We start from the raw sequence: 19,231 nt of genomic DNA on the forward strand, positions 1-19,231 counted from the left end.
CAACAATTCTTTTACTTTTGCATCTTTGTGTAGGACCTCACTGGAGACTGAATCTTATAAGTTGAGGTGTTGGGATCCATCTATCTCCCCATATGCTAACCTTCTCACCCTTCCCCACCCTCCATCTCGTCCCTGCTTTAACTAATTCACCAGCCTCCTATATACTCTTCTAGATAAAAGAGGAAGAATTCCCCTTTTTAGCTTTAAAAATATCCCCAAATTTAAAATACTTCTCACTCATCACCCTAGATACAAGACTACTAGGATTAGTAAAAAGTCTGCAAAACTGCTTAGCAAGCAGGGCCGAGTTAAAGCTCCACAGATCCCTAAAACCCATCCCTCCCAATTCCTTTGATGCCCCCACTGAGCTCCACTTCCTCCAATGTACTTTACTGTTATTTTTCAAGTAGCCCCACCAAAACCCTGCCATTAACTGTGAAATTTCATTACAAAGTCTGTGTGGCAACTTAAAAACTGACATAGTAAAAGTAGGGATAGCCTGTAATACAGATTTAATGAGGATCTCTTTACCAACTTGGTTTAGAAACTTGTTGCTCCAACAATTGATCCTCTTAGATACTCTCTCCTTTAGATTTCTAAAAGTTGTGTATTTTCCTCTAATACCTACCATTGAAGGTAACTAAGACTGTTCATCCAGGCCGGGTTTTTTCCCGGCCCGATCTGGAACCCAGATACCTGGATTTCGGTTCCATCTGGATTATACAACCTGGACCTATACGGTCCAGATGCGGGTGTTTAAAGCGGGTTTCGGATTGGAAATTCGGAACCCACATTTATACGATTCTGTACACATTTTCAGTTTAATTTTAAGGTCTATTTTATTCGCTCTGTTTTCACTCACTCACTCTCCTCTCTCTCTCTCAATTTTACTTAGGTCATCGTCGTCCTCTCTCTCTCTCTTCACTTCGAGTTTCTGTTTCTCACTGGCTCCATCGTCTTCTTCTATCTCTTTCTCTCTCGTGCTAAAACCCTACCTCCTGTCACTCTTCCTCTGCCGATCAAAGATATGTTCCTCATGGTCGTCGTCTTCTACTTGACAAAAACCAAATTAGATTCTTTGTGTTAGTTCTTCTTGACAAACCGAAGGTTCGTATTTACACTTCCAAATCTTTTATTTATTTATTTATTTTAGATCTATAAGCATGTGGGAAAGGATTAGAGTCTGTTTTGGGTTTGTTTTTAAACGTGGGGTTTTTTTATTTATTTGGGTCTGTTATATCCTGTTATTTTGCTAGATTTGCTATTTTTTTTAGTCTTGGCTTGCTTTCTACGACTGGATTTTTGTTCTCTCTGCTGTTTTTGGGTTTATTTTGATGTGAATATTTGAATAGAGTAATCTTTGTGTAGTGTTTTTATGGGTTAGATTTGGATTTGTGAGACCTAGAAGGGAAAATAGTGAAAATATCCATAACCACAGAGTCTCCTAATAATATCTGGGTCTGGATTTGTAAGATCTAGATCGTGGGCATAAGTTTTCTTATAACAGATTTTATACTAAATTTTGCTTGAATTTGGATTTATGTTTTCTCTGCATATAATTAATGTTGTTGTCAATAAATGTGCAGATTGAGGTGATCTTTCAATTGGTCCTAGTTAAAAGGTAGCCTTCTCAAACATTTGTCCATGTCTACTGCTGATTATATTATTTATCTATAATGGCTTCTCTTTGCTTTGATTGGTTGGTGCATTATGTGGATTGGAGAGAAAGATTGGCTTTGCAACATTTCAAATCTCTTATTTTGCTTTGTTGGAAGCTACTTGTTGGGGAATATAGTTTGCATAATTAAGGGTGTAAATTAAAAACGGTTGAAGTTAGAGGGTGTAAAATATAGTTTCCCCAAACAGTTTTCTCAATGGGAGATGTAACTATTGTGGGAATCATTTGGAAATTTTTAGATATGGACTAATTTTGGACAGTAAGATAAGACATTGCCTTTCTGTTGTTACTGTTTTCTTTATATAAATGCAATATGACTATCCATTATTTGCAGCCTAAAATATTTTCATTGTATAATTTGTTGACATTATACTGTTGAAGTTGTCAAAAGTGCAGCTTTTGAGGTATGCAGCACTCTCTATTTCTTTCATTTGGCATATATTATATGGAGTAATAGAGTCTTGTACTTCGTAATGCTTTGTTACTTTATATGTTAAGGAATTTAAGAGCACGAGTGATGAAGAAGCTGCAGTTTTGGCTGCTTCCAGAGCTACATCCACTATTATTGATGCTTCTAATTCAATTGAAGTTTCAAGGTACGTACTTTCGTATCTAAGCATATAATACAAATATTGAATAACAATGTGTTGCTTATGAATGTTTTTGTTTTTTTTTTTATAAGTATGTGCTGCTTATGAATGTTAGCATCATTTGTTAGTTTGACAATAGTCTAATAATACTTCCATGTGATGGTTTCGGGAGTTCTAGTAGCATCAATGATGAGATAATGAATTCACATTGTACATAGACATAAACTAATGAGGAAGAAAAAATCTTTTTAGGAAATAATGGAACAAGGAGTATGAAAAAATAGAAGACCAAGTTTTGTAGTTTATTGTTGTGTATTGGTGTTTGATTAAAGCAATATATGTGTTTTGTAATATTCTTAGCAAATTAATTCAAACACTGTAATATGTAGTGGATTGTATCATGAACGCCTTATGCATTTTGATTTTATTTTATTTTATAAAATCATTCTCATGTTACATTTGTTAGTTTGACAATAGTCTAATAATACTTCCATGTGATGGTTTCGAGAGTTCTAGTAGCATCAATGATGAGATAATGAATTCACATTGTACATAGACATAAACTAATGAGGAAGAAAAAATCTTTTTAGGAAATAATGGAACAAGGAGTATGAAAAAATAGAAGACCAAGTTTTGTAGTTTATTGTTGTGTATTGGTGTTTGATTAAAGCAATGTATGTGTTTTGTAATATTCTTAACAAATTAATTCAAACATTGTAATATGTAGTGGATTGTATCGTGAACGCCTTATGCATTTTGATTTTATTTTATTTTATAAAATCATTCTCATGTTACATCAATATCATATAAACAATATATATAGGCTTTTATGTACCCCAAAAAGAAAAACCGGGTTCAACAGAATCCGGAATCTATCATATAAACAATATATATAGGCTTTTATGTACCCCAAAAAGAAAAACCGGGTTCAACAGAATCCGGAATCTATCATATAAACAATATATAGGCTTTATGTTTAAAAAAAAAAAAGGGTTAAACCTAGAATCTGGATTTTAAAAAATTTGAATTCATCCAGGTTTCGGCTCGAGTCTGATCCGAGTTAACCCAGTCAGAATTCTGGCCCGGATTTGACACCTAAGTTTCAGTCCGAATATAAATTTCCGAATCCGAATCGGATGAACAATCCTAAAGTAACCCCAAATATATCTCAGCTTCCCCACATTCTCTAGCCCCAATTCTCTAAGTAACTCAGCCCTTAACTGGCTGACTAGTGTTAGTACTGAAAAAAAGAGAAGTCTTAAAAGCTGAATTAATTAAGAACGTATAATTATCAGAAAAATGTTATAAAAAGCTATCTGGGTCAACAAATCAAGTTCTGGAACATTATAATTAATATAATTATAATACAAATTAATTAAGTAATTAGGACATTTATAGTCAAGTTATACTGGCCGCTAATTAAGGCCTTGTGGCTGGGATGGGGCCCGAATTAGTTCTTGGCAGTTGGGTTTGAAACTTAATTAATTTGTGTGAATTTAATTAACTTCCTTTTTCTACGTTAACTATTTCGTCGGTATTAAAAGTTTTATAAAATATTATTAAAATATTTTTTTTAAATATAATTTTATTTTTAAAATATGAAAAATTAAATTATTTATTATATTTTATATAAGAGTTTGAAAAAATTATAATGATGAGATGAGATGATTTTGTGTTTCCAAACTGAATCTAGTCTAGTTTATTTTTATAGATGAGATAAGATGAGATACAAATTATAAGTTGAATAAAATATAATTAAAACATATTTTTTTAATATTAATTTCATTTTGAAATTTTAAAAATTTGAATTATTAATTTTATTTTATGTAAAAATTTTAAAAAATTATAATGATTAAATATAATAAGATGAGATGATAATGATTATGAAAATAAAAGAGGAATAAAATCCGATTCCCATGAGCGAGCTTGTAGTGGTAGTGGTTAGGCCGTACGTTGCTTGGTCATGATGATGGGTGCCACTACGTACACATGATATATAATATTGGAAGAGTTTGAAAATTGGGAATTAAGAGATATATATATATATATATATAAGTAATACTATATATAATTATGGAATACGTAAATATTGTGTAGTCATTTTGAAAAATGATGAGATTTATTATTAAAAAATTAATTTTTTTTTATGTGAATCTTATATTTATTTATTTTTTTCAAAACAACTGTACGATGCTTACATATTACGTCTGTAAATATTATTTCTATATATATATATATATATATATATATGTACAAGTACAAGTAGCTGCTGTACGTACGTGAGATCTTTTTTTATTTAACAAGATGGATGCATGTCATGAGATCTTAATGCTAATTACAAGTTAATCATGTTGAGAATATTATAAATTCTCAAGCTGCAAATTATAAATCTGGTTGCCATGCATGCATGGTACGTTGCTGAGTACTACTGCTTAATTAATTAATTAATTGGCAGCTAATTAAGTAGATATTAATGCTGCATGCAGCTTAATTATTCCGGTCTTTTACGGGAATATATATTATATATAATATCATCATAATTTGTAACTAAGTCGTCGTGAATGTGAAAGCTAATTAATTGCGTCTTGATTATGTAAAATCTTATTATTATTATTTTTTGATATATTTAAAGGAGGCGGATTTCAAACTCCAGCCTTTTATTTTAGAGATTAAAAATTATACCAATCAGACCACGTATCTTTGACAACAAAATTTTATTATTATTGGTTGTAAATAATAAAGTATAATGTGTGCAAGCTTTAAATTTCTTACTCATATATATATATATATATATATATATATATCACTTCATGTATTAATGCGGCGCCGTTGCTGCTCCCACTCTAAAGTCAAGAGCTGATTAATTAATTAATCATATATTTTTTTATTACAAAAATTGCTCTAAATTTCCAAACTTGATCACCTAATTCAAACGAAGTTGACTGCCCTGCCTTCAGGCCGCTGATTTGGTAGCATATATATATATATATATGAAATGACGTCCGGGTCATTTTTTTTAATTAAACCTAATTAAACGTCTAACCCGGCCAGTACTACTTAAATCAGAGAAATGGCAAGTCTTGTGCATGCAGCTAGCTGCTAGCATGGCTTGCCCTATGCTGTAAATGAAATGATCAGTACTACTGAATCTCCTGTTCTATTCGTTTTTTTCTTTAGTTATTTAACTGAAGCTTAATTAATTGTACTATTCAAGTTAGTTATTTATGAACTTAATTATAATATATTATCAAATTGACCAACATTGTATCAATTGAAAAAATAGAAAAATAAACATGAAATTACATGGACTTTATATATATATATATATATATACATGCATGGCCTAAATTCCTGATTAATCTTAGATTATTAATTAAAAAAACGAATCAATTTGGAGTCAAATTTATTAAGTCGAACTAAATATTCGTTCAATATTACTCTAATTTTGGGTTCCCATGCCCAACAAGCAAACGTCGAGTGACTAGGTTTGGATATAAAGATGATCTCAACTTTTTTCAACTAATCTTATCTAATCATTATAATTTTTTTAAATTTTTATACAAAATATAATAAATAATTTAATTTTTTTAAATTTTAAATAATAATAATATTAAAAAATATTTTATTCAACTTTTAAATTTCATCCCAACTCGTAATCTCGTATTAACTCCATTCAATATCCAGACCTCACGTAAATAATCCGGACCTTGCCAAACAGGGTGTAAAACTTTGGCGAGATTCCCTTTTTTTTTTCTTTTTTTTTTTTTCCTTCCCACTTGATCTGTCTTTTTTCATTTATTATTTTCACTTTTCCTTTTAATTTTCGCCGTACGTAGTACACCATTTTGAGTTGAGATGAAGCTATGCTGGACAGATCGAATTCATCTCAGAGCACAAGAAGTACGTAGCTTTAATTTGGGTAACTATAATTATAATTATGTACGAAAACTGATGAAATAATGCATAAAAATCTCTATCTATACATGAACACATTTTGAAACAAGCATCTCTTAAAAAGCCCAACAACAGCTAATTAAAACTATAGACACAAATAATTCTTAGCCTTTAGTTCTGATGATGGTGATTGTTCCTCTTCCTTGTGTGTGGATTCTTGTAAGGGCGACGACAGCTTTCCCAGAAAGCCCAGGACCATCAGGGGACACACATGGCCGACATGCAAAGTCCCCCACCGGATGCCTTACCGGCCTTGTTGGCGGCATTAGTATCCTCTCGTTTATGTCGTTTAAGGTTATGTCCCCTTCTACACCTCCTGGTTTCACCAATGCAAATGGATACACCACCCTTGTTATCACTTTCTTCGCACTCTTGACAGAATCTCCTGAATAAAAAACAAATACATACATGTATTAGGCACAAGAAAAGCCTCTCTGCCTCCTGCCTAAGCACTCAGAGAGAGAGAGAGAGAGAGAGAGAGAGAGAGAGAGAGATGTACCAGCAGGATCTGTGGAGAAGAGGATTTCTTTGTCCGAAGACTTGGTGCTAGGTTGCTGCTTGTAAGAAGATGAAGAAGAATCTGTAGCTTCAGGGGCCTGATCTTCTGGGGTTTGTACGTCTGTGATAAGGCTTGCGTCCTCGTTGATTCTGCTCATAATTATAGGCTCATCTATATACAATGTTAATTAATACCACAGCACTATAAGAAAAACTTAAAACTTCGGAAGATTGATCAATCTGACATAATTACCTGAGAATCCGTCGACACTGTTAATCTGGCTCAAGGAATAAATATTCTCGGACATTCCCCATGAGCTGTTTGAATTCCAGTACTGGCTCTGCGTGTGGTTAAAGACAGTAATCCTTAATCTCTGTGAATTAGTCATGAAAAACCAGTGTGGAAATATAGCTAGACAGAAGAAATACCTGCTCAAGATCTTTGAAACCATCATCAGTATGATCATCATCTGTATATGACAGCATGCGTCTTCGTTTGGTTCGGTCCCTAAATTCAAGGAAAGCGTCTTCCAAATAGCCGCTCGAAAAATCAGACTCTGGAGGTGGAGGCGAAGTGAATGGTGCAGCATTTCCATCCATGACAACATAAATAGTTAATATTCACAATCATATAAGAATTTGGGTACTCCAAGAAGAATTAACTGCAGACAAAGAAAAGTGGGTACCTAAACACATTGTGTCTTGGTCGAGAACTCCAAGGTTGTGAAAATCCCAACCTAGGGAAGAGCTATGGAGGCTGCCAGAATGAGTGTAAGCCAGGGAGTGAAGCTCACCCATTTTGTTGGGAGGGGATGTTTTGTGTGTGTCTTAATGAGCCATTAAATGATGAGAAATGGTTCTATTTATGTGCAAGTTGTGCCAAAAAAGCAAAAAAAAGTGGAGAAAGAGAATTAGATGATTTCAGAAGCAGCACTGCCGCACAGGCAGCAGCAGTAGTAGTAGTCAGTCAACGGTTGAGAAGGAAGAAATTAAAAGTAGGTGTTGTTTCTTGGGATTCGTGAAATGCGGGTGACCTTTTACTTTCCTTGGTTTTCTATAGTGTGGGGAACTTAATAATTGCAATGGGTATCATATTATGTTTCCTGCATGTAAAAGTGGAAGACTCGTATATATATATTTGAGGCAAAGACATGCCCCTAAAGCCACAATTCAAATTTCAGCTTTTCCTCTTTTTTTTTTTGTTTTCCAACCGTCTCCCTGTGGTGGGTGTCGTATATAAAGTGGGCCCAGTAAATGGGCATGCTGGTGGGGCCGAGGAGGTAAGCAAGCATGAAGCATGGAAGAAGAAAGAAATACATGTAGTTGGTGTGTGGGACCACCTTCTCTTTTTTTTTTTTTTTTCGATCATGGGCTTTGAATGGTCCAAGTTTTGTTTACACAGGTGTCACCCACATTGTATTTCGTGTGGATATTAATAATAATTGATGTACAATCAACGGCATTTAGCAAGTTTGTTTGGTGTGTGCTTCATTTGTGTATGGTGTTTTGTGCCGAAGATGATTGCTTTTTTTAGCCGAGAGGAGGCAGCGTGAGAACGGGCCGGGCCTCAACATCCAGATTCAAAAGCTGTGGACTCCAAGTCCAAGCATATCTAATTGAAATTTTGGCCCATTAACAGCCTGATTCACACATAAACATTCTTGTTTGCAACTGTTGGGTACAGTACCAACTCGCTTGGAGATGAGATCATATTAGAATTTTGTAAAAAATAATAGAATAATTTGAATTGTATATTTTTTAGATTTTGGAAAATAAAAAAAAATTAAAAAAAAAATTATAAAATTAAAATATTATTAAAATATAGTTTTATAATATTATTTTTATTTAAGAATTTGAAAAAGTTAATTTTTATTTAAATATTTAAAAAAATTATAATGATTAGTTTGAGAATGTTTATATTTGAATTATGTTTAGAAATAAAATGGGATAAAATGAGATGAGAATTTTAAGACGAATTTTATTTCTAAAGATCCTCTCTTATTTTTGAGGGATCGGCTCACATGTTCAATCCTCTTAAGGAAAATATATATTTTAATCTATGGTCTTTTATTCTTATGATAAATTCAACCCTATCCAAAAATAATAATAAAAATAAAGCATACGTCAGATATTTTTCCAAAATTGTTGAGCTTTTAAACTTGTACTATATTGACTATTTGACCGAAGTGAAGTTGAAGTCACGTGACTGAATTCCAAGAACAGCTTCCCACAATTATGCACCTCCAAAAAAGCTATTGCAAATAAATAATTAATAACAATGCATGTTGAAATGATTGTGGAAGAGATCTTCATGACATCGAATGACAAGCAGGCTGATTTTAGGGCTGCATCTTGCATCCTCCCGCATGCAACGGACGGACTGCTGGATTAAAGCCCGTTTCAAATGCTGGGAGTAGGTGCTGGGCTGGGCCTTGGGCCCGTGCAGATTTTACCCCCTCGCTCAGCTTAATATATATTACATATATTTAAAAAATAGTTTTTTAATAAAACGGTATGGTTTTGTTTTAGGTTAGGACTTTAACCCAATGTTTTGAATACCGTACTAGAAGCTGTATCGATTAAGGTACTAAAACGAAATATTTCGATACTGGTACCGTTTCGGGATAGTCGATATATGAATAAATTATATATATAAATATATATAAATTATATTCTAAAATAATAGTCTATATATGAATAAATTATATATAAATACATATATATAAATTATAAATAGCCTAGTCTGAATTGGAGGTAAAAAAATAAGCTTGTAGTTTGAAAAAATAAAAAAATAAAATAAAATTTGAAGGCCAAAATATCGGCTGGTATAGGCCGAAATTGAGGCCAGTACGACCGGTACCAGCAGTACAGCCGGTATTTGGGCAGGTACGAAATGTATATGGTACTTGTACCGGCCCAGCAGCCGGTACGGTACAAAATTGAAAAATGTGCTTTAACCTCCCGTTGCAGTTCTTTCTTCTCTCTCTCATCCTCTCGACGTTGCTGGTCTCTCAATCTCACTGTTGCTGCTTGGTCTCTTGAACTCTCTCTTTCTATGTTGTCATGCGTCACAGTTGCAGCTTTGATGATGGGCGAATGGCCTGAGTGCCAATCCGCCTCCTGGGAGGGGGCATCCACCCAAGCGAGACGGGGCCAGGGGCCCAACTCGCTCCCAGCCCATGCGGGGGTGGGGCTTAACTACCTGCCCACTAGGGGTGGGTATTTTATTGTGATGACTACCTAATCAGTTTGTGTTTATAGGCAAAGCAATTAATAATGGTTCCTCTCTTCTAATACATCAATGTTTGCATGCCCTATTAATGTCTTTGTTATATTTTTTTTTCTTGCTTTGAGATGTAAATATGTCCTCATTAATTTCAATTTTTTCCATTGTAATTGGATTTTTTTTTTTTTTTTTTAAGTTTAGGCTCGTTGCATTATCTGGTATGTTAGTGGCTACTATTGAAATGTTGAACACCATTGCTACTAAGTTAGCCATTGATGTTTATGGCCATGCACCCTAGTGACCATGCTGCACTTGTGGATTTGCTCATATTTGGTGTCCTTGGGCTTTGTAATTACGATAAGCAAGAAGAGATTGGATTTCCCTGGAGGATTGTGCAAGAATAGCGTTCCATGGCTTCAATCTAGCTTCAAGAAGGGCTGTTGTTCCATCTTGGGTCATTGTATTTGGATGAATTTCAAGTAGAGTCTATAAAATAATTATCACATATATTCCTGAGTGGTGCGTTAAAGAGGAAATGAAAAGAGGAATATGGTAATGCACAGAAGGTGCTCGACAAAATGCTTCTTTCCTAGAATTCATTTTCACATATATATTTTACTGTCTTAGTTTTTCCTATAGGCAAATATATTCTGATTCCGAGTATTTATAGACTATTACAAAGATCAACAGAGAGTATTTTACACATGCACATTGAATTCATTCCGAGTATTTATAGACTATTAGGCATTGTGTCAAAGCCTAAAATCTCCCCACAAGCTGGAACAGTAAAAAATAATCATTCCCGACACATGGAGGTGGCCTAGATCTCGATGAAGCGGTCTGGAGCCCACGATAGTGGTTTGGGACGTCGATACAGTACCTGCTCATACATCTATAGTAGTAAATAGAGAAAGAATATAGAAAATGTAAATAGAGGAGACACGCAGATTTAAATAGTTCGGCACATGCCCTACGTCCAGAAATCGTTTGGATAGCAAATCCACTATAATGAGAGTATTTTATAGTCTCTCATGATCTCTTGTACCTCATTGTACAAATGGAGGTCAGTGACCCTTTAGCCTAGAGAAAAAAAATGGCGTCTCCTGTCTTGAGGTTGAAGAAAATCTTTTTATCTTCTAGTAGTAGTCGTCCAGAAGTCCCCTCTTCCTTTCCGTCAGATCCCTCTTTTTTTAAGCCCCTGTCAGTGGTTGGTGGGTAATTCGGTTTTATGTCACTTCATCTCCTTTCTCTCATCTAACTTCCCTTGCGTATCTGATTATCCTTCCTCAGCCTTTGTTCCCTATCTTGTCTCTTTTCTCATTTTTCCCACTTTCGTACTTGAGATTACTTTTTGGTGGTCTAGCAATGATCTTGGGCCTAGTATTTTTACCCCCTACACATTGAGTAGTGAATGTTTATTTTCTCCTTTTCTAACACTTTCAATGTTCAACCCACTAATTGAGACAATTAAACATAGATGCTTCTTTTGAATACTTGAGTTGTGTTATCCACATTTTGCAGTGTTGTGACAAATGGAAAATATAATATAATAAAAGAGTAGAAAAATATAATAAATAAATTCAGTAATCATAGTACAATACACTAAGATTTAAGTAGTTTGACTTAAATAATAGTTTACATCCACTAATGGAGACGATCTCAAAGAAATTCACTAATCAAAAGTGGAGTGCAAAAGAGTGGCAACAAATCGCTCAAGCCCAAAGTCCCAATACACCCAAGCATCACAATCTCGTTACAGAGAAAACATTCAATTGACATTCATGAGCTCTCTTCTCTCACTTCTTTCAATTTTCAGATGCATGCTCTTGTAGATGAGGGTTGTACATTTTTGGACATGAGAATAGACAACACTACACCATTTATGGCCTTTTTCCGTGAGTCAAATTGGTTGGATTACATACCACCTTGGTGAGAAAATGTTTTTACTCACCAAATTCTTTCATGGGAGCCTCGTGGCATATTATTAGTGAGATAAGGTATTTGTTTCCACCAAAATGCTATCTTGTGGGGAAAAAGCACTGTTTCCCACGATGAGATTGGTGTGGAAATCATCTAGATTTGGCCGCAAGTATGTCATCCTCTGTAGCGGATTTCGTGAAAATAAAGACATTTGCCACAAAATGAGGTGGTGGAATTCAGTTGTTGCCATGACCAGTTTTCGTCAAAAAAAATTTTTTTACACAAGCACCAATCGTTCGCATAGGTGAAAAAGACGAGTAATTGCCATGAAATGAGGTGGTGGAATTCAGTTGTTGCCATGACCAGCTTTCGTTGGAAGAATATTTTTGACATAAGCACCAATCGTCTGTATAGGTGAAAAAGAAGAGTAATTGCCACGAAATGAGGTGGTGGAGTGCTGGTAATCCCATGAACCACTTTCGTTGAAAATATTATAATTCCCATGAACACATAGACATCCGTAACCAGAATTTTCCCAGGAGTTCATATTGTGGGAAATACTTTTTTGACATTGTGGAAGGTACATATTTCCACCACTGTTTCTGAAATTTTTCGTACCGGCCACTGGGTCGGTACAGGTACCCCATACGTTTCGTACTGGCCGGTACCGGTCGTACCAGCCTCAATTTCGGCCTGTACCGGCCTATATTTCGGCCTTCCATTTTTTTTTTTCAAACTACAAGCTTATTTTTGACCCTCAATTCAAATTAGGCTATTTATAATTTCTATATATATATATTTATATATAATTTATTCTTATATAGACTATTATTTTGGAATATAATTTATATATATATTTATATATATATAATTTATTCATATATCGACTATCCTGAAACGGTATATGAAACGGTACCGATACCGAAATATTTCGTTCCAGTGCCTTGATCGGTACAGCTTCCGGTACGGTATTCAAAATATTGATTTCCACCACCTCAACTCTTCTTAAAAGCTATTTCTCACTAATACATCTTGTAGACAAAGTTATGAGACACAACTCTTTCTCCACGAATTGTTCCAATAAAAAATACCCAAATTTCATTCATTTCAATTAAAAAGCAACAAATTAAGCAATATATCATAAATAGTTACTAGAATGACACTCATGTACAGAAAGACACTCTTGCACAATAACATAACAACTTCAACAAAAAATACACCCATAAATTGATGGGCACCAAGATGGATTTAGTCTTAAAGATCATTTGCAAGTTCGAAATGGGTCAATTACAAGATCAAGACCAAGAAGATCAATGAGACAATGCAAGAATTGGATCATTCCACTTGGGATGAAGCTAGCAAGACTCCAACACTCAAGATGGACTTGAAGGATGAAGATCCAGTTTTGTTTCATTTGATAAGATATAGAAGAGGGCAACAACATGACTTAAAGGCTTTGGGTCCTTAAGGCTTTCAATTTATTTAATTCATTTAAATGACTTATTTTATTAGTTTATAATTATTGGGTTTAATTATGAGAATGATTTAAGGGGGGCCTAGTCAAGGGTATGTTGGAAAATTTATTATTTTGTTGAACTAGGGTTTCAAAAAGTACTGTAGCGAACTAGGGTTTCAAAAGTACTGTAACTGAGTTATTGTAACGTCGTACTGTAGTTGCGGCACTATTCACTTAGGGGTATTTTTGGAAGATGGGGCATTATTTTGGCTAGGATTTTACTTAGGTTTTGGTTTAAATACTCTTTGTAGCCTCATTTTAATTAGTTTTATGAAATTTGATGAATTTATTCATTGTAAGTTGAGGTTTACTCTTCTTGTTCTTGATTGAATTTTTAAATTTATCAAAGGTAAATTACAACCTTTGTGGCGTTCCTCCTTGTAATCTATGTTTTTGAGACTAGTTCTTCAACGAGTTTAAATTTTAATATAATTTAGATTTTTGAAACGAGTTCTCAACGGGTCTAGGTTCTTCATCTATTGACTTGATTTTAACTTTTTTGAAGAGTTTTCAAATTGATTTTGAGTTCAAGGGATTTCATTCCCGCGAATTCATATAATAAATAGTTACAAGAAGGAGACTCATGTACGCATGGAAAACTTTTAAGTGAAGTAAAACAAATCAAAGTCTAGCACTGGGAACCATCATAGGTTTCTTTTTGGGTTGCAAAGCATGCTTGCCTTCAGTGCATGCAAAGAAAAAATGGCTTCCTCATAACATAGGAAGTCAAGGCACCTTTCCTACAAAAAAACGCAAGCGTATAACTCTTGACAATATAGAAAGTCAAGCCACTTTTCCTACACGCAGCAACATGCTTGAAAATCACCTACATTATATACAGTGATAGGGTATATTTACAGGGAAAGAGGCTATGTGAAATAAAGAAATAATCTAATTAAACTAATATACATCAACATAATTTAGGTAGTATTCTAATCAAAGTAATATACATCAAATCAAGCTGAGGAAAAAAAAATATACATCAAATCAAAATGATTTGATAATTATGAAAATAAGATCGAGATAATATTAAATTAAGAATCTTAATTTGATATTATTTTCAACATCCCTCCTCAAATTTAAGGTGGAGAATTTTAAAATCTTGAATTTGAAATTTGAATGTACCATTCATATCCATTGATTGATCACCAATGAGATGATAGAAATGGTATTGGTGATGAAGTGACTGGCAACTAGAACATCAAATATGTAGCTATGGCTAACAATGAGTTATATATGATCATGGTCAACTATATAACCAAATTTAAAAGGCAGAGAACCTATATATATATATATATATATATATATATATATATATATAAAAGAATCGCAGCTAATAAGGATACCTTAAATACATGGATGTGTGATGAGACATAATAATCCCAACGCAAAGCAGACGAAAAATATGAATTGGATGAAGCATAATTCTAATCTAATTTACAGGTTAATTCAATTAAAGTAACTGCTTAATTTGGAATAGTCTATATGCCACATTTTCATATCTTTTTTCTTATCACACTATCATAAGGTCGTATTGCGCATTAACCTTTAAATTTTTATTTAAAAAACTAAAAAAAAATAATTAAAAAATGATAGTGGGTTGAGGGTGTAGTAATACAGCATTAGTCTAAATCGTGACATTTCCATGATATCATGATCGCGGGTGTATTTTGGAGACCCAACCGGGATCGAAGCCCCAAATTGAAATTGGCCCAAAAAGTTTAACTAAGAATATTTGTTTTCATTCTTAAAAAGCTAATAACTGCCCTGGGAGGATAGAGGGGCTATTTAGTTTTGTTTTAACAGAATATTTTTTTTAAGAGAGTGTTAATGAGAAGTTAAGATAATATTTGCTATAATGTGTGCGGAGATGCTCAGAACAGATGTGTGCGGAGACACCACATGGTCGATCAGTGGTTGGATCCACGGGTTCATACGAACTATAATTACAAGTAGTGAATAGTCATTGCAGAGAGAGAGAGAGAGATATATACACTCATCAATTTGTTGTTGATCTGATTTCATCCCCTAATTCCATCGTTCTAGCTCATGATCTTTTTATTGACAAAATTAAAATAGTAGAACAAAAAATAAAAGAAAATAGAGTCGTCAAAAAGGCAAATTACAACTAATTCATCTGGGCTTTAATTAACTTAATGTTGCATGTCAACTACTAGAACGAACAAAAATCAAAGCTTTTAATTTATAGGTAAACCTCATAAACACTGAAAAGACAAATAAGGTTAAGTTTTTTAAAAATGTTGGGTTTCAGGACCCATAAATATAATATATCCTGATCAGTAGTAGTAGTGGTTGGAGATCAGGTACTGATCCTTAATTAGGAGGCCATAACCTTTTGGCGCTTGATAGTTTTCTGAGCAACGACATAGTTCTTCCAGTACGTAGTGATTTCCCTCTGTGTTTCCAAGTCACTCTTTCTCTTGTGCACAGCACCGTCGATATCTCCATTCTCTTCATCAGCAGCAGTGACAGCCCCAGCTTCTTTCCCTTCGGCAGAGACTTTTGCGGGGAGCTTGTCGAGCTCATGCAGCACAATGGAGATGTCGTGCACGAGGCGCTCTGCCAGGGTTCGGGAGAACTCAGCCCTGATGACGACACGGAGCACGATCACATGCTCAGCATCTGGTGGCATGGGATAGGCAGGCACGATCCAACCAAAGCGCCGCAACATTTCAGAGACTTCAAACTCATCGTGACCTCCTTTCTTTTCCTTCAGAGAAAACGCCACCACTGGAACCCCATCGTCCTTCGACAGAATGTTAAAGCGCCCTGTCTTCTCCAACCCCGCCTTCAGCACCATAGCATTTTCGTGGCAATTCTCCATTATATGACGGTACCCCTAATATACACAACTATTTGATTTAGTATTTAAAAGAGAGATGTTATTCTTAAATCTCAATTAGATTCTGACACACTAGATTAGTCATTTACCTCCTGGCCCAAGCGGACTAGTTGATAATACTGAGCAATAATTTGACTAGAACCTGCACATATATGGTAGGTGAAAGATACTTAGAATGTGTCATAGATTTAAGAAGAAGAACCAGAATGCAGTTCTCAACTTTAGAATGTGTCATAATTTGACTAGCTAGCTGATTAAAAGATGTTTGTTTTCATTGGTTATCAGCTTACCTTTAGAAAAGTTGAGGGTGAAGGTGGATTGGTCTGCTCCAAGGTACTTGATGTGGAAGACAAGATCTTCAGGCAGGTCATCTTTGCTCCTCCAGATAACCCAACCAATTCCGGCATACACAAGCCCATACTTATGGCCGCTAACATTAATACTCTTTACCATTGGAAGACGGAAATCCCACTCGAGCTCTGGATAAATGAAAGGCGCAATGAATCCACCACTTGCTGCGTCTACATGAATAGGAGTATCCCATCTGCAAAATATCAAACATGCAAGTAAATTAATCACATAATTAGCACATGAGCTGATCATAAATTAATTAAGTGGTATATATATATATATATATTGTACCACTTAAGGTGATAGACAGATAGATACCCAGTTTGCTTGTTCTTTTCTAGCAAGAGGTCGTTTAAGAGCTTGACATCCTCGAATTCTCCATTATAGGTGGATCCCAAGATAGCAGCAACACAAATGGTGTTTTCGTCCACCATTTCCACAGCTTTGACAGGATCCATCACGTAGTACCCTTCCCTCACCTTAACTTCCTTCAGCTCCACCTCAAAGTACCTCGCAAATTTTTCCCAACATACCTATATATATATATATACACAAAGATGCATACAGGATTAGAAATTATATTATCAATTCGGATCAATGCTTGCAGTATGGTCTAGCACTCGATCTGTACCTGAACATTGGCACCAGTGACAATGTTAGGCCTGTCGTAAGGTTTCCCTTCAGCCTTGCGCTTGTTCTGCCACTTTCTCTTGAATGCAAGGCCAGCCAACATTATAGCCTCAGATGACCCGACTGTTCCAACTCCAATCGCATCCTCGGAGTCTCCCAGTGGAGCATTGAAGAGATGTGCTATCATGTTGACGCAACGATTCTATATATGCAAAAAAAAAAATCAAATAAATACACGATCATACTGTCGGGAAGGTTAATACACGATTCTATATATGTAACGGACCCATGCAGTTTACTTTCGGGTTTCCAAGGAAAAAAAATTGGGAAATGAGAGGCATTACAAGGCCATATATATGTGTTCAATGCAAGGAAATCTCATTGAATTTTGTGTAAAACGAAAATCCAACCAACACTGCTTGAGATGCAAATTTAGTGCATTAATGGACATGACAGCAATTTATCTTTAATTTTAGCTTTCCCATCATGGACTGTATATATTGCTCGCACCAGAAGGGTGAAAGTTATGAACTCCATCCAATTTGATCCACCTATATGCTAAAATTAAGAAAGAAAAATCTGAAAATAAAATTAATAATTATTTAAGTAAGTTAAATGTCTCATATTTGGAAAACAGAGAAGACGTGTAAACAGAGAGAAGTACGTAAAACTAATATGTTTTGACAATTTGGCTTATAAAAAAATAACGTGAGATTTTCACACTTTGACAGAAATTTTGACTTCCGGGTCGAAGATCATAACACTTCTTTTATTTTGATTAATTCCACACCAGCATATATACGAGAAACAGTCAACCGCAACCCGCAACCCGCAACCCGCAATAGTGTCTGTGCACATGAGTTGTGCGTGTTTCAGTGAAGAGAGAGAGAGAGAGAGAGAGAGATGAATACATACATGAAGTTCGGTGGTAACAGGGTATTCATCCATGTCAACGTAATTCTTGTTGATGGACTCCATGATAAGTTTGTCACATTCGGGCTCCATCAACGTGGTGACGAAGGAAGCCAAGTTCAGCTTTGGCTTGAAATCAAGCAGCAACTCGTCATGTATTATTTGGTATGCAGCCTCCTTTGGCATCGAGTTCTCCTGCATCTTATACCTGAAAGAATCCCACCCTAATTCATCAGTACTACTCATCGTAACTTTTAATACTAAAACCAGAAGCAGAGAGAGATCAAGAAACAAAAAAAAAGAAAAAAAAGAAAAAGAAAATGATGTTGCACGTACTTAGGGAGTGAATCCCGGACATAGAGAGAGCCAGAGGTTGAAATAACCGAGAGATCGGACTCGGATGCTGGTCTAGCGAACACCATGGTTGTATGATGGGGAACAAACAACTAGTAGAGAGAGAGAGAGAGAACTGGAAGGGATGAGGAAACTGGAGGAAGAATGGTGATGTATATATAGCAAGAGAAATAACCAGAATATTTGGCTCGGCAGAGAATATTTCAAGCAAGAACACGTTGAATTACCCAAACCGACAAAGTAAAATATTAGTACTAGCCAAGGCAGGCAGCTGCCGCGTGCGTGCGTGTTTGCTTTGGTAATCGAAAACAAAATGTGAACACGGGTCAACCAGTCGTCGTAGAAATTCCAATGCGCGAATCGGGTCCGTGCCAACATCCCACGGTCCTTTAAACCACCCTGGGGGAAGAAGCCTGTAATTAGATGCTAATATTCTTTATAAACAACATATACTTACAATATTTTTACAACATTTTATATAATTATATTTTTTAAATTATGAATATTTTTATAAAATATCAAAATATTTTAAATGTAAGCTGGAGTCTACAGATTTTGTTTTTGTTTCTTAAAATTAATATATATATATATATATATATGTATTTGAGTGATCCTGCTTTTCTATTTACATCTTGCGCAGATTTTGGTGTGTCTTTGGGCACCCACGGAATTACCCAATTCCGTTCGGGTAGCTGGTTTCTAGAAGGGAAAGTTAAAGCATAAGAATAAAGTTCTCATT

The 19,231-nt window shown here is 34.9% G+C and overlaps 2 protein-coding genes across 2 annotated transcripts; both read right to left on the reverse strand.

Annotated features, from left to right (window-relative positions):
• Positions 1-6,148: 6,148 nt before the first annotated feature.
• On the reverse strand, positions 6,149-7,825 carry LOC108996896 (protein XRI1-like). The gene is made up of 5 exons (XM_018972941.2): positions 7,407-7,825; positions 7,150-7,277; positions 6,974-7,061; positions 6,722-6,892; positions 6,149-6,607 (listed from the first exon to the last, which is right to left on the reverse strand). The coding sequence occupies exons 1-5, from the start codon at positions 7,516-7,518 to the stop codon at positions 6,327-6,329; spliced, it is 780 nt and encodes a 259-aa protein (XP_018828486.1). The 5' UTR covers positions 7,519-7,825; the 3' UTR covers positions 6,149-6,326.
• Positions 7,826-15,504: 7,679 nt separating this feature from the next.
• LOC108997089 (glutamate decarboxylase 4-like) lies at positions 15,505-18,712 on the reverse strand. The gene is made up of 7 exons (XM_018973205.2): positions 18,475-18,712; positions 18,142-18,346; positions 17,228-17,428; positions 16,915-17,129; positions 16,536-16,789; positions 16,335-16,387; positions 15,505-16,242 (listed from the first exon to the last, which is right to left on the reverse strand). Exons 1-7 carry the CDS (start codon positions 18,558-18,560, stop codon positions 15,721-15,723), a joined length of 1,536 nt encoding a protein of 511 aa, XP_018828750.1. The 5' UTR covers positions 18,561-18,712; the 3' UTR covers positions 15,505-15,720.
• Between the last annotated feature and the right edge of the window lie 519 nt (positions 18,713-19,231).

The sequence above is a fragment of the Juglans regia genome, chromosome 13, assembly GCF_001411555.2.
Source record: "Juglans regia cultivar Chandler chromosome 13, Walnut 2.0, whole genome shotgun sequence".
Taxonomy (NCBI): Eukaryota; Viridiplantae; Streptophyta; class Magnoliopsida; order Fagales; family Juglandaceae; genus Juglans; species Juglans regia.